Raw genomic sequence first — 15,085 nt, forward strand, 5'->3', positions numbered from 1 at the left:
ATTTGAACACGGCACGTTGAATAAGACTTATGAAACTATTGAAATATTCGCTGCGGCGAGATATCAATTTGACGCTGCGGCGAGATAGTATCTCGAAAAAAAAGTGGCCCTTGTACGCTTCCGTATATTTCCAAGTTATTTTTTCTAGAAACACGTAGGCCTACATGTACTTTCAAGTTTGAGTTGATACCCATGACTGTCAATCGCTTTTCAAAAGTCGGGGGGAGTCATAACCTTGATTAGAACTAAAACAAACGCGAAGCCGTATTAACAGTGTGGGCTCTGAAAACGTTAACCGCTGGAGGGCCCCGGGATTTTGGGGGTTTCTGTATGTTTTGTGGAGTGATCTAAGGCAAATGCTGGCCACTTCTCCGGCAAATTCTTTTGCGAGATTTATTTCGTTTTTTTCAGGGGAAAAAGTGAAAAGGATAAATGGTATGATCTCCCACGACCACTTGAAACAATGCTGTGGGGATGTCTACCAATTTACGCCCATGTTCATGTCTACGACGACGAACTTCATTCATTTATGGCATTACAGTTCAGCCTATTTGATTTAAGAGTGTGATCTGTACAGTCAACTCTCTTTGTTATAATAAAGTTGAAGGGAACAGACAAATAACCGGATCTTTGTTTCAAACAACAGTGGGAAACAAATAAAATACAATTCAAGAAATTGTGTATCTCATAGTTTGCTTTTTATAACACTTTTGTGTTATGACAGTGTTCTTTATAACGAGAGTCGACTGTCACTTGTAGGCCAAACTCTGCAGATAAATCTAAAGCTCTAGTTTTGTACATGTGCTAGATGAGTTCTTTTATTTGCAATACGTAGATCCAGACTGTGGGATAGTAATAGGCTAAGAGAAACGTACTTTGGTCAGGTTTTTGCCAAGCAATTACATTTCGTTCTGTATTCTCCAAACATTCTGGAGGAATTACTTATTAAGATTTTGTAAATCCCAGGGGACAGGAATATACACGCCCACACCGACACGCACAAAAGCACGCTCATTTTGGCCAAGGGAACGGACTACTGGATCCTCCCCCACTTTTTCTCATTGAGAAAAAAAAGTTTTGAGGTTTTTGGGTAACTTCCTAACGACCCGCAATATTTTTCCAAAATACATATAGGGAAAAGGGAGAAAGAGTCACCAAAGCTATAATACGCCCTTTAGAGAGATGCTCGTGTACACGTACACCTAACCATTCTGTAACATGAACAGCGCCCCAATGCCATAAGGTGTCCAGCAATTTTTTTAATTTCTGATACCGAGCAATTTTCTTATTTGTCCTCTCTCATCCCTCGTTGCATGCAGTCCCCTGGCACAGATTTACTCCGTTGCTTGTTCGTTTCAGTTTTGAACGTCTATATAGTTCTGATAAAACCTCGGGTAGGCGAAACTGAGGTGTATTTCAACACGAGTCCGAATCAGTGTTTGGGATGACATCGTTTCTTAAGATTCCACATTCAGGTACATGTACTTTCCATCAAACGCTGAATATGTATATACACACGTATGTCCAGTTATTAAAACGTCCCCTTTTTAGCTGGTTCGGCAGTTCAGCCGAACCAGGTATTGTAATCGTTCTGTTTTTTTTTTTCTTTCCTTTTTTTTTAGCTGGTTCGGCAGTTCAGCCGAACCGATAATGTAATTGTTCTGTTTTTTTTTTCTTTCCTTTTTTTTTTCTTTTTTCTTCTTCTTCAGCCAAGTTCTTCTACCCCTACACTTCGGCATCTAGGAAAATCAGAACAATTTCAAACTTGGTGGATAGTTGTGTGATTATCCAAGGACGGTCCTAGAAGAAATTCACAGTGATAACTTCAGTAGTTTATTTATTATTGATTTTTTAAGAATTAATTTTCCCCCATAGACTTTGTACACAGATTGCACGCAGTTTTCGGACTGTCCTATATCAGGCTATGAGGGCGCTATTGCAGAATTACGGTCACACCTGCCTGGGCTTTCAATTGTCAAGAAACTGTCCCATATTGAACCATGGGTGGCGTTGTTGCACAACATAGGGTTTGTACACACATTGTCCCGCATAATGCGTGAGCAGTCCTAAATTTCGACCCAGAATTACTACCAGAACGAAGAAGAAATCAGACTAAATTTTCCCTTCCGTTCGATCGCAAATATACCCAAGTGTGCAAATATTAAATAATATTTCATAAGTTTTTCCCAGTTTAGACAAAAATCACGTGACATGAAATTAAAGGAGCAGTTTTCCTGCACACGTGTTTCTAGCCCATTGACTTTGTACACGTTTTTCAGCGACAATTTTGGTAACTTTGCAGTCTTTGATCGTTCCCAAAGTGATAGCCAACGAAGACCTCGATGCAAGATTTATTGCAAAGGGATGACGTCATGATGACATCATCCCCTTATTTTATATTCATTTTTGAATATTTAATTTTTCCCCATAGGTTTTGTACACATTTTTCTACTTAACACAAGTGAACAAGTAATCTTTCACTTCGGCGCAAGATTACTATAAGAACAAAGGAGAAATCGGGTACTTGACGCTCTGTTCTTTTATTTGTAATATGCCTAAGGGTCCGAATATGGAGTAATATTTCATAAAAGTGTTCAGTTTAAGCGCAAATCACGTGACACGAACTTAAAAGAGCAGTGTTTCTCCAAATGGGGTTTTTTGCCCTTTACTTTGTACACGTTTCCAAGGCACAATTTTGAACCCTTTCGGATGTTTGCTCGTTTTCAAAGTGACAGCCAACAAAAATCTTGATACAGAAATTATTGTATATAAATGACGTCATGATGACGTTGTCATGTGATTTACTCTTGTTTTTTCAATATTTATTTCAGCCCCTTGACCTTGTACACGTTTTCAACCCAGCATTTGGGTTAGTTTGAGAGCTTTGATCAACAATACTTATCTTGTTGGTAAAACAGTCCCGAACCAGCTCTGTGTTTGTTTACACACACTTTTCTCTAGTTTTTTTTCTTCTTCTTCTTCAGCCAAGTTCTTCTACCCCTACACTTCGGCATCTAGGAAAATCAGAACAATTTCAAACTTGGTGGATAGTTGTGTGATTATCCAAGGACGGTCCTAGAAGAAATTCACAGTGATAACTTCAGTAGTTTATTTATTATTGATTTTTTAAGAATTAATTTTCCCCCATAGACTTTGTACACAGATTGCACGCAGTTTTCGGACTGTCCTATATCAGGCTATGAGGGCGCTATTGCAGAATTACGGTCACACCTGCCTGGGCTTTCAATTGTCAAGAAACTGTCCCATATTGAACCATGGGTGGCGTTGTTGCACAACATAGGGTTTGTACACACATTGTCCCGCATAATGCGTGAGCAATCCTAAATTTCGACCCAGAATTACTACCAGAACGAAGAAGAAATCAGACTAAATTTTCCCTTCCGTTCGATCGCAAATATACCCAAGTGTGCAAATATTAAATAATATTTCATAAGTTTTTCCCAGTTTAGACAAAAATCACGTGACATGAAATTAAAGGAGCAGTTTTCCTGCACACGTGTTTCTAGCCCCTTGACTTTGTACACGTTTTTCAGCGACAATTTTGGTAACTTTGCAGTCTTTGATCGTTCCCAAAGTGATAGCCAACGAAGACCTCGATGCAAGATTTATTGCAAAGGGATGACGTCATGATGACATCATCCCCTTATTTTATATTCATTTTTGAATATTTAATTTTTCCCCATAGGTTTTGTACACATTTTTCTACTTAACACAAGTGAACAAGTAATCTTTCACTTCGGCGCAAGATTACTATAAGAACAAAGGAGAAATCGGGTACTTGACGCTCTGTTCTTTTATTTGTAATATGCCTAAGGGTCCGAATATGGAGTAATATTTCATAAAAGTGTTCAGTTTAAGCGCAAATCACGTGACACGAACTTAAAAGAGCAGTGTTTCTCCAAATGGGGTTTTTTGCCCTTTACTTTGTACACGTTTCCAAGGCACAATTTTGAACCCTTTCGGATGTTTGCTCGTTTTCAAAGTGACAGCCAACAAAAATCTTGATACAGAAATTATTGTATATAAATGACGTCATGATGACGTTGTCATGTGATTTACTCTTGTTTTTTCAATATTTATTTCAGCCCCTTGACCTTGTACACGTTTTCAACCCAGCATTTGGGTTAGTTTGAGAGCTTTGATCAACAATACTTATCTTGTTGGTAAAACAGTCCCGAACCAGCTCTGTGTTTGTTTACACACACTTTTCTCTAGTTTTTTTTCTTCTTCTTCTTCAGCCAAGTTCTTCTACCCCTACACTTCGGCATCTAGGAAAATCAGAACAATTTCAAACTTGGTGGATAGTTGTGTGATTATCCAAGGACGGTCCTAGAAGAAATTCACAGTGATAACTTCAGTAGTTTATTTATTATTGATTTTTTAAGAATTAATTTTCCCCCATAGACTTTGTACACAGATTGCACGCAGTTTTCGGACTGTCCTATATCAGGCTATGAGGGCGCTATTGCAGAATTACGGTCACACCTGCCTGGGCTTTCAATTGTCAAGAAACTGTCCCATATTGAACCATGGGTGGCGTTGTTGCACAACATAGGGTTTGTACACACATTGTCCCGCATAATGCGTGAGCAATCCTAAATTTCGACCCAGAATTACTACCAGAACGAAGAAGAAATCAGACTAAATTTTCCCTTCCGTTCGATCGCAAATATACCCAAGTGTGCAAATATTAAATAATATTTCATAAGTTTTTCCCAGTTTAGACAAAAATCACGTGACATGAAATTAAAGGAGCAGTTTTCCTGCACACGTGTTTCTAGCCCCTTGACTTTGTACACGTTTTTCAGCGACAATTTTGGTAACTTTGCAGTCTTTGATCGTTCCCAAAGTGATAGCCAACGAAGACCTCGATGCAAGATTTATTGCAAAGGGATGACGTCATGATGACATCATCCCCTTATTTTATATTCATTTTTGAATATTTAATTTTTCCCCATAGGTTTTGTACACATTTTTCTACTTAACACAAGTGAACAAGTAATCTTTCACTTCGGCGCAAGATTACTATAAGAACAAAGGAGAAATCGGGTACTTGACGCTCTGTTCTTTTATTTGTAATATGCCTAAGGGTCCGAATATGGAGTAATATTTCATAAAAGTGTTCAGTTTAAGCGCAAATCACGTGACACGAACTTAAAAGAGCAGTGTTTCTCCAAATGGGGTTTTTTGCCCTTTACTTTGTACACGTTTCCAAGGCACAATTTTGAACCCTTTCGGATGTTTGCTCGTTTTCAAAGTGACAGCCAACAAAAATCTTGATACAGAAATTATTGTATATAAATGACGTCATGATGACGTTGTCATGTGATTTACTCTTGTTTTTTCAATATTTATTTCAGCCCCTTGACCTTGTACACGTTTTCAACCCAGCATTTGGGTTAGTTTGAGAGCTTTGATCAACAATACTTATCTTGTTGGTAAAACAGTCCCGAACCAGCTCTGTGTTTGTTTACACACACTTTTCTCTAGTTTTTTTTCTTCTTCTTCTTCAGCCAAGTTCTTCTACCCCTACACTTCGGCATCAAGGAAAATCAGAACAATTTCAAACTTGGTGGATAGTTGTGTGATTATCCAAGGACGGTCCTAGAAGAAATTCACAGTGGTAACTTCAGTAGTTTATTTATTATTGATTTTTTAAGAATTAATTTTCCCCCATAGACTTTGTACACAGATTGCACGCAGTTTTCGGACTGTCCTATATCAGGCTATGAGGGCGCTATTGCAGAATTACGGTCACAACTGCCTGGGCTTTCAATTGTCAAGAAACTGTCCCATATTGAACCATGGATGGCGCTGTTGCACAACATAGGGTTTGTACACACATTGTCCCGCATAATGCGTGAGCAGTCCTCAACTTCGACCCAGAATTACTACCAGAACGAAGAAGAAATCAGACTAAATTTTCCCTTCCGTTCGATCGCAAATATACCCAAGTGTGCAAATATTAAATAATATTTCATAAGTTTTTCCCAGTTTAGACAAAAATCACGTGACATGAAATTAAAGGAGCAGTTTTCCTGCATACGTGTTTCTAGCCCATTGACTTTGTACACGTTTTTGAGCGACAATTTTGGTAACTTTGCAGTCTTTGATCGTTCCCAAAGTGATAGCCAACGAAGACCCCGATGCAAGATATATTGCAAAGGGATGACGTCATGATGACATCATCCCCTTATTTTATATTCATTTTTGAATATTTAATTTTTCCCCATAGGTTTTGTACACATTTTTCTACTTAACACAAGTGAACAAGTAATCTTTCACTTCGGCGCAAGATTACTATAAGAACAAAGGAGAAATCGGGTACTTGACGCTCTGTTATTTTATTTGAAATATGCCTAAGAGTCCGAATATGAAGTAATATTTCATAAAAATTGTTCAGTTTAAGTGCAAATCACGTGACACGAACTTAAAGGAGCAGTGTTTCTGCATGACGTCGTCATGTGATTTACTCTTGTTTTTTCAATATTTATTTCAGCCCCTTGACTTTGTACACGTTTTCAACTCAGCATTTGGGTTAGTTTGAGAGCTTGATCAACAATACTTATCTTGTTGGTAAAACAGTCCCGAACCAGCTCTGTGTTTGTTTACAAACACTTTTCTCTAGTTTTCTTTAGTTCTTTCTTCAAATCCAGGATGGTTGAATATTAAGAGGAAGACTGATCACTTTCCGCCCTTTTTACTTGCTGGGCTGCTCCGTTCAATGGATGGCCATACACTTTGTTCTCGAACAAGTGTGTTGTGCATGGAATCGCACTAACCGGTCGGAAAATGGCTGCAATTTATAGCGTTTTTGGGTGATCGTGATAAACGACAGATTAAAGTTGGACGAATGATCGTCAGTGATCGTGAACACACGAGGTTTGTTTCTTTTACCACACGCAAGAGCAATGTACATGTACACTATTAATTTTACACTGCTCACGCACTGCACGTCCTGCGTCTTTCCTACATAGATGCTCCAATATCACTTTAGACATAAAAACTTTAAACATCGATTAAATTAATTTAATATGAAAAGCGAGCTGAAGAGTTTTGAACCAGAGTGGAAGGCGTGAAAGCTACAAGGTCAAAACAATTTCAGGATGAATGTGCTCATCATGATCGCACATTTTTATACGTAAATAATTAATGTACATGTACCTGTATTCATCAGGACGTATCCTCGTAATAATACCCCGAATGGGCCACTTGTTCAGATGAAATCTGATTAAAGTGGCCAAAATTCTTAGCGTCTTTCCGAAGCAAATTTTAATCTCAATCAGACCAACTCTCTTTGAAGTAACAGTAGCTTGCTTTGAATTTTTTTACCATACTTTCACAGTTTGGACAAAATAATGTCAACTATACAGTCATGAAGTATAGAATAGTTGAAAAATTCACTATTTTTGTACTTTTATCAACTCCTGTCTAATTAACACAACGTACTCTTGTTCTTTATTACAATCGTAATCGTTCCGACTACTAATCCAACTACACGGTCTGTGGTAATACAACTTTGAGTTTCTATATGTTTTCTCTCCATCCTGCTAGATACTGGCTTCAAAATTTGTTACTGTCGTTTGCACCGGAACGCTAATTTGTAAGCTTCTTTATACTTCCTGTTGATGACTCCGTAGATGAAAGGATTGATCGCCGAGTTGATGTAAGAGAATATGCGGACGACCTGGACCAGGACAAAAGCTTGGTGTTCATCCAAGACATACACGTCTCCACGGAAGTAACCGATCAAGAAGCAAAGCTGAGTCACCTCAAAGGGTGCTAGCAGGACGAAGTACGCGACGCCTGTGACGACCAGCATGCGAGCCGCCATATTCCGCGCGTACGGTCCAGCTCTCACATGCGCTTGGCCGTGAGACTCCATTGCGGCCACCTGTCGTCCCAAGGCGTGAATGATCTGGATGTAGAAGACGAAATTCGCCACCAGAGTCACAAAGAAAGGCGAGGTCCTGCACAGGAGCATGTACGACTCGAGCCAGTCGTAAGGCGCCACGTACGCGATGAGAAAAAGCGGAAAGTCGCCGCCTTCGTTCCCGTTAGGCCATCGCAAGCAGTACTCGATCTTCACTCCACAGGTTGGTAGGAAAGTCAGAGAGAGCAGTACAGCCACCAAGCAGGCGCAAGCGATGGCCCGGACTGCTCTACGGCCACTCCGGCCCCGGACCACCCGCAAAGGGTGACACACGGCATAGAACTTCTCCAGTGACACCAAGCAGATGAGGAAGAGTGTTGTGAAGTAAGAGGTATTGGTGATAAAGGTGGCTACCATGCACCCCGCAGTGCCCCCGTATCCGTACTGATCATTGATCAAAGGAGAGGAAAGGAACAAGACGAGTTTATCCATGACGCCTCCACATATGTCCATGGTGTCGGCCACCGCTAAACTGACTAGATAGTAGTTTGTAGGCGTCCTCATGTGCGGCAGACGAGATACGACAAAGATGAAGGCGCTGTTGGATAGGACCCCGAGAACGGCTATGAGCGGCAGCACCACTGTCGTCATGATAGTCTCACTGGTTGGGTGTGGCATAGCAAAAACATCATCATTCGAGATATTGTATTCTCTTCCCTTGCACTCCATCTTAACAACTGACCAAACTATTAGGTCCTTACAAACCTGTTTCTGTCGGTTTTCTTCGAGGTGAGCAGGAAGGAGTTGTGGAGCATCGATTTTGTTGCTGTCACTGTAGGAGTGGGCAAATTTCACGGGCCCAAACACGTCATCACGACGTCCAGCATGGATCAAAGCTGATTTTATAGGTTTTTGCACGCTTCAGCTGTACCCACGACGCACGACAAAATACTTAAGCTTCCCAGTCTTTTGTTGTCTGTTATTATCCGTCTTATCACGTATTAAAATCTTCAACGTATCAATCTTGGTCAGCCTTTTACCTCGCCTTTCGCCACGGAACCAGTTCCTTGGAAAAGCCTGGCATTTTTTCCAGACACCACTGCTGAGTGAAATGATGCTTGAACGAGCCTCTGTTTGTATTCTTGAAGTGTTCAAGTTACGGTCATCGTAGCTTCTAACCAAATCAACTGGTTTCTTCATAAATGAAACATCGGGACGCAGTAATTAGCATTGCAATACCAAGCGGCGTATTTGGTGTCAGTTTAACGTAACAATATCGTGATTCGGAATAACTTGCACTGTTGCCTTCTGGATTTGCGAAGGATGTCGGCTTTAATATCCACCTCTTGCATCACAGCTAATGACCATTTCCATGAAGAAACAGTATGTAGGGCATCTGAGAAGGCTTGGTGCAGTAATGAGATTCACCATGCCAGCCCAGGATCGATCCACTAACCGTGATTCTCTCCAGATCGGTTGATTCACCTGGGATCTGACAAACAGCACGATCGTCGTTGTCCTTGTTGCTGTAGAAGCCAGTCCATGCATCTTCAGCAGAAAAAAAAACCAGATGCGAAATGAGTGCAGAATGTGGATTTTACCACCTGCTCGGATACTCAGATTTCTTTCATGGTTATTAATACTGAGCAAGAACGAGCGCGTTAGGCAATATTCAAGATCACCTGCAATGGAATGGTCCTAAGTCACTCATGAAGACGCAGTAAGAAGCAATGTTGTAATGGCTACCTTCAACGGAATTATTCAAAGCAGCTGGCTTGGAATTTTCTCAAACGGGACATACTTTACCAATAGGCGAATTATCGTATCGATCCACATTTTGATGGAATTCATGCATAGCGACCAGACTATTAACGTACCGTTGTGTATTTTTTAAAGGATTTTACAGGTGAATTGACTATTCCGATCTCATTGACTGAGTCAAGTTGACGTTTGGTTCTGACATAAACCATAACAATCTTCACAACCTCAGAGATTAATTTCTATGAATACGAATGGAACGTGGAACTCTGCGGCCTTTCTCACCAGCTGCCGCTGAATACTCTTTGTTGTGTAAACTTAGTGATCCCTGGACAAAACGCCTGAAAACGTTGCCACAAGGTCAAAAATTGTGCCCTTTTAAAACAAAATTTGACGCCTCAACTTAATAATAATCATTTTGTTCACTCAGGATGTTAAAATTCAGAGCTTCGGTGCCATAAATATGTAAGTTACAACTTTCTTAATTAATTTTTGTCTTTTTCAAATTCAATTATTTTTCGTGGGCCACATGGTTGGTAAGATATTTTTAAACGAAACTCCTCGGTTTACAAATTACATTAGATGATCGATGTAGCCAGAAGCGGTCAATGGCAAAGAAAACGTTAAGTACTTGGCTATGGCTTGTTGCTTCGATTGAGCTTTTTTGTCACACGATTCAATCAATTTGATTTTCAAGCTGTATAATGACTAAAAAGAAGTTAGGTCACTGACGACGTCATTTCATGGAGTAGTTAATCTGCAAACACAGCCCCGCCCTCAACATCTTTCGTGTAGGCCTATTGTTGTATCTACGGCAACGAGGCATGGGGCCAATTTCCTTCGCCAAGAAATAAATACGGCTTGGACACCTTAGAAGGCAAACACCGCAGGATTGTGATACTGAAGCCTATCTGCACTACATAATTTGATTATTGCACTTCATTTTACCGTTAGTCGGTGGCAAATAAGGCCAAGAAACCTTTTACTGCATGAAGAAAGCATTGGTTGGAATCGTAAATATTAATTTGCCGACAATGATTTAATATAATTTTCAGATGAGGCATTTCACGCAAAGATGTGGGCACAAACAATTATTTGTATTGTCGTATTGGTCTCGGGTTATCGGCAGTTAATTGTTTAATAGAGGGCAACACAGAATCTAGATCCATTCTAAAATACCTATTAACTTTTTGTTCGAAAGCTACAAAATTCGAAATTATTTCGAATGTGAATTGCTTTCTACCCTTTAGTTGGCCTTTGTTCTTTTTTTTTCTCGTGTATAGGCAATATTCCGCAATAATTTCCTAATGTTTACTTTTTTTCCAATTTCAGTCAATAAACTCTGACGTGGCACCTTTTCAGTTTTTGCACGCCCGTGTTAGTTTGTCCCTCTAATGGTCAAAATTATTATTACATAAGACTCATAAATCACATTTTCCCGCTAGCTTTCTGAATAAAAGAGATGGAAACTTAATAGGCAGGCATGTGTGTGTCATTTTGCGTGGTAACTCACAGAATTTTTTTCCACATGGCCCCCTTTACTTAGTTAGCCTTAGTTCAGTTTCTTTTCCGCAATAATTCCCTAATGTTTAATTTTTTCCAACGTTCTTTTATCTCTCTATATATTCCCAAATCCTATCGTTGAACAATGTAAACAGATGTGATCGAATGCCTCTCAACCGGATTTTGACGTTTGAGAACTTCTCTTCCCCACTCTTATTTGTCATAATTCATGGTGGTCAAAAACTTTGGTATATGCGGTCAATTGAAGTTGTGGAATTGTAGTTACGTGTATAATGATACAAAGTTTTCCAAATAACAGCTAAGAGTTATTAAGTATCGCTCAGATATGGTCCGTCACAACTGTACAAAAAATTCCTTTCTTCTCCCCCAAAATATATTTCCTTTCCACAAACAGCCTTCATTTCATGTCTTGATTTTGCTGTTTGATCGGTATTCGAAATTAGTATGGAAAACTTGTGACTATTCCGTCAGCATACAAACATTAGCAAATGTGCTGTTGAAGGGATTTTCTTGTAAATCTCTAGAGACTTGAAAAAGGTCTAAGCAGGGTATGCAGAACTGGCACTTGAGTGACTAAGGTAAACTGATGGACAACCTGCATTCAAAGGGGTGAATAATGCATAGGACTGGATTGCTTCAAGATGAAAACGTCCAGAATACAGGCACTTATCTTCATACATGTGAATAAAATGCAGTTAGATGGACTGAGACATACCGAGCAATAATTTGTCCCCAAACTGGGGTTGACCATATGGGCCAACACAGACTTCCCAACCGCGATGATTTCTCATCTAATATTTTGTGTCATATAACAACAGTTGTAATAGTTGTCAAATGCACAATCATTTACTCATTTCTACTTATTTCCCTCAACAGTTAGGCGATTCATCTGATTCTCTGAGATTAGCCAAAAATAAACTGGCCCACAACGTTTTTTTACAATGTATTTAACAGGTTTATGTTCATTTTTTAAAAAGAATTCCCGATGACAACCACAATTTTTGTGGATACCCAATATTAGAAATGTGGAAATAAGCAAAATGCACCCAAACAAGAAGATGACATGTTTAAACGGGGGTCTAAAAAGGGTTCTGAGGCGACAAAACTCGAACAATTATTAGACTGCACATCGTTTGCAGCATATTTTGTGTAAATTCACTGAAACTAATGGGAAAAAATGGGTAAAGAAACTACGTGGACTTACCTTCGAGAAGTCTTCCTCCCGCTTTCTCCTTTCATCAAAAGATTGTTGTCAGGAAAATACGAATCTGTTCGGCTGTACGGATGCGGCAGAACACACTGGCAACTCCGAACCGTTGGTTTACACGTTCAGTGCGCACGCATAATGCTGCTTTATACATTGTCAGTAAGACTTGTTAGACTTGCTTTCAGTCTATAGAAGGATACTCATGTAAATCACGATGCACCTCAAATTGATAAATCAGCCTGCAATGACGTTTCCTTGATACGGGCTAGAACACGCGAGAAAATTGACCACAATCAATCCACGCGACTAACGATCGAGGCCTTTCATTGAAGGGTATGGCAGTGTTAAATATTTGCAAGATTGCCATCAGCGAGCACGTCAGGACGAAACATTATGCATGAAAGTTTATGAGCAAGCATTGGCGTGTTCAGAATTGATTGGGGAAAAAAACATGAGTTCAGAAATGGCCTTCCCACCACTGGCACGCGCCCGTCGCTGGCAGCGTTCGAGCTTGTTAAGCGATCCCCAAGCGCCCAAACGACCCGTGAGCAGTGACACTGACACCTCATATGTTGTTCCTTAATTTTGATGGCCACAAGGCATTCGGCGGGCAGAATCCCACTCATAAAAAGGTCGCCCAGGTCAGCCAAGTTCACGGTAAAACCCCCAAACAGTGGGCTGGGCTGAAAAGAGCTTTTTCTTTTTCTCAGGCATCCTGGGTCGTATTGAACCTTTTGGGCCTAATGCAACTCATTCATTCCGCGGTACTTAACGTATGCATAAAATGTCGCCTGCACAATTTCTATCTGATAACAAGTCCAATCTCTTGAGTGTACATTTTGCAACGTCGTACCATTAACGTAGAAATTTTAGAGGGCTGTGTATAGACGTTTAGAGTGCCAAAGTCACAATTTTTTATTCAACCCTTCAAAAACTTTACATGTCGTGAACGTATTGTTGTCAATGAATTTTGCCTGACAATTGACTACAATAAAGCCACACTGCTGTGCTCATATACAGTTACAACATTTATGATTTTTGTAGCTGACAAAAATTTGACATGATAATTAATTTTGTTCAGGTATTAAGCAATAGCAGCAACTCGCTTAAGTTTGCTGTAAATAATTGTTACTGCAGACGGTGGAGATGGTCTTTATATTCATTTTTCCCTCTAGGTAATTTAAGTGCTACGTCGTGTACCTTTTAATCAAAATGTTAATTTTTATTGTGCAATTTTACGGGTAGTGTTACCTCTTTGATTTTAGAGATGCAAATTCGAATAAGTATGAGAAAATGCAATATCGTCCAAAGCTGGAAGCCCCGCCATTACTCCAGTAACGTTGCTTGTTTTTATACTATAGCATAGTTCTTTCGTAATTTTGTTTTCTTTGATAATTCGCTTTTGTTTCGGTTCTTAATGATATGTCAGTGTTTTTTTTCACAAACATTTTTATTCAGCATATGATAACTTGAACAGAAGCCCCCCAAGTCTGCCTGGCATTACCGTAATAGCCATTTGATTATCAGGAATTACAAAGCATGAAAAAGTGTGTTTACAAAGTATACGCTTTCCAAAGACAGTGACCAGAAAAGATGTCATGTAGTCGACTTACATCAAGGAGTACAAGTTGAACAAAATACATTTTCAAGTGAAATTCACACCAGGGCAATTTTAAACAACAACAATCAGAACTGAATCAATATCTTCCTTAGGCTAAGTAATTTCAGAGCGCGTCTGTCTTGAACTATGAGCCTTGAGCTGGACCAAGAGAGGGCACAATTTTTCTTGTAACAAAGACTCTTTTGGTCAGAACTGCACTTCACAGGATCAAAATCGACAATGAGCGTTTTCAAAACGAGTGGATTCGGCTTAGACTCGGTTTCGCTGGTTCTAGCCACAGCTTGAACATGTGGTTTCACGTGGTTTCAAACGCTACTCCAAAATGACTGAAACCAGCGAAACCAAAGTCTCAGACGAATTCACTTGTTTCGAAAACGCTCATATGTGAAAATTCACGCGATACGGGCGCGTCGCTCCCAGCAAAATGAACACTCCCGACCAACATTACTCTTTTCAACCGATGAGAGATTGCTTCTCCTCCACGCGGATTCTGCCGGCACTAGCGTTGGCATGCACTAATTCAATCCCCGTTGGAATCAACATTAAATCAACAAAGTTCAAGGCTCAATAACATGGAAGCTGACATTATTGGAGTCGCTTATTCATACAAAACAAACTCACACGCCGAAACATGAGAGTTCCCTAGTCTGCACCCCGAAACATGATTGCTCCCAATACAGCACAAAGCAATTTTCCAAATGGCACTTCTCTTTCTCAGGCACTTAGAAGTTAGAACCATTTCCAAACTGTGATTTTTGTCAACTGTCTGTGCTGGGATAAAAGCCCCCTAAAAGGGAGTTGAACCTGGCAAATATTAACACAATCCAAACATTTTTTCGACCAACAATCTTCTGCGGCTCGTATCACTTGAATTAGTGCACCACACCCTGCAGGGATCATCCCCCACAAAATAAGGACCTACTGACTTTGAAAATAGGGCACGTCCGAAAATGAGGAAGCGCATGCTGAACATTAGGTATGTGATCCAGGCGGTAATGGACCATTTTCATTTATACCTAGCGCTTACGTGAATGCCCGATAGCCGCAAACGAAGCAACGAGAGTGCTCGATATGAAAACGC

General features: G+C 40.0%; 1 protein-coding gene and 1 long non-coding RNA gene across 3 annotated transcripts in view; both read right to left on the reverse strand.

The window, feature by feature from the left end:
• Positions 1 to 15,085, reverse strand: part of LOC110973235 (uncharacterized) — a 146,985-nt gene that overhangs the window by 28,745 nt on the left and 103,155 nt on the right. The gene's annotated exons all lie outside the window — the stretch shown is intronic.
• LOC110973282 (neuromedin-U receptor 2-like) lies at positions 6,350 to 12,570 on the reverse strand. Its single transcript, XM_022223973.2, has 2 exons — positions 12,381 to 12,570; positions 6,350 to 9,442 (listed from the first exon to the last, which is right to left on the reverse strand). The coding sequence occupies exon 2, from the start codon at positions 8,621 to 8,623 to the stop codon at positions 7,595 to 7,597; it is 1,029 nt and encodes a 342-aa protein (XP_022079665.1). The 5' UTR covers positions 8,624 to 9,442; positions 12,381 to 12,570; the 3' UTR covers positions 6,350 to 7,594.

Source organism: Acanthaster planci, linkage group LG02 (assembly GCF_054643075.1).
Source record: "Acanthaster planci isolate LZ-2023a linkage group LG02, COTS_SCS, whole genome shotgun sequence".
NCBI classification, from domain to species: domain Eukaryota; kingdom Metazoa; phylum Echinodermata; class Asteroidea; order Valvatida; family Acanthasteridae; genus Acanthaster; species Acanthaster planci.

Bases quoted from the DNA above. Each gene is read 5' to 3' on its own strand.
- LOC110973282 (XM_022223973.2), bottom strand. From the start codon at position 8,623: ATGGAGTGCAAGGGAAGAGAATACAATATCTCGAATGATGATGTTTTT.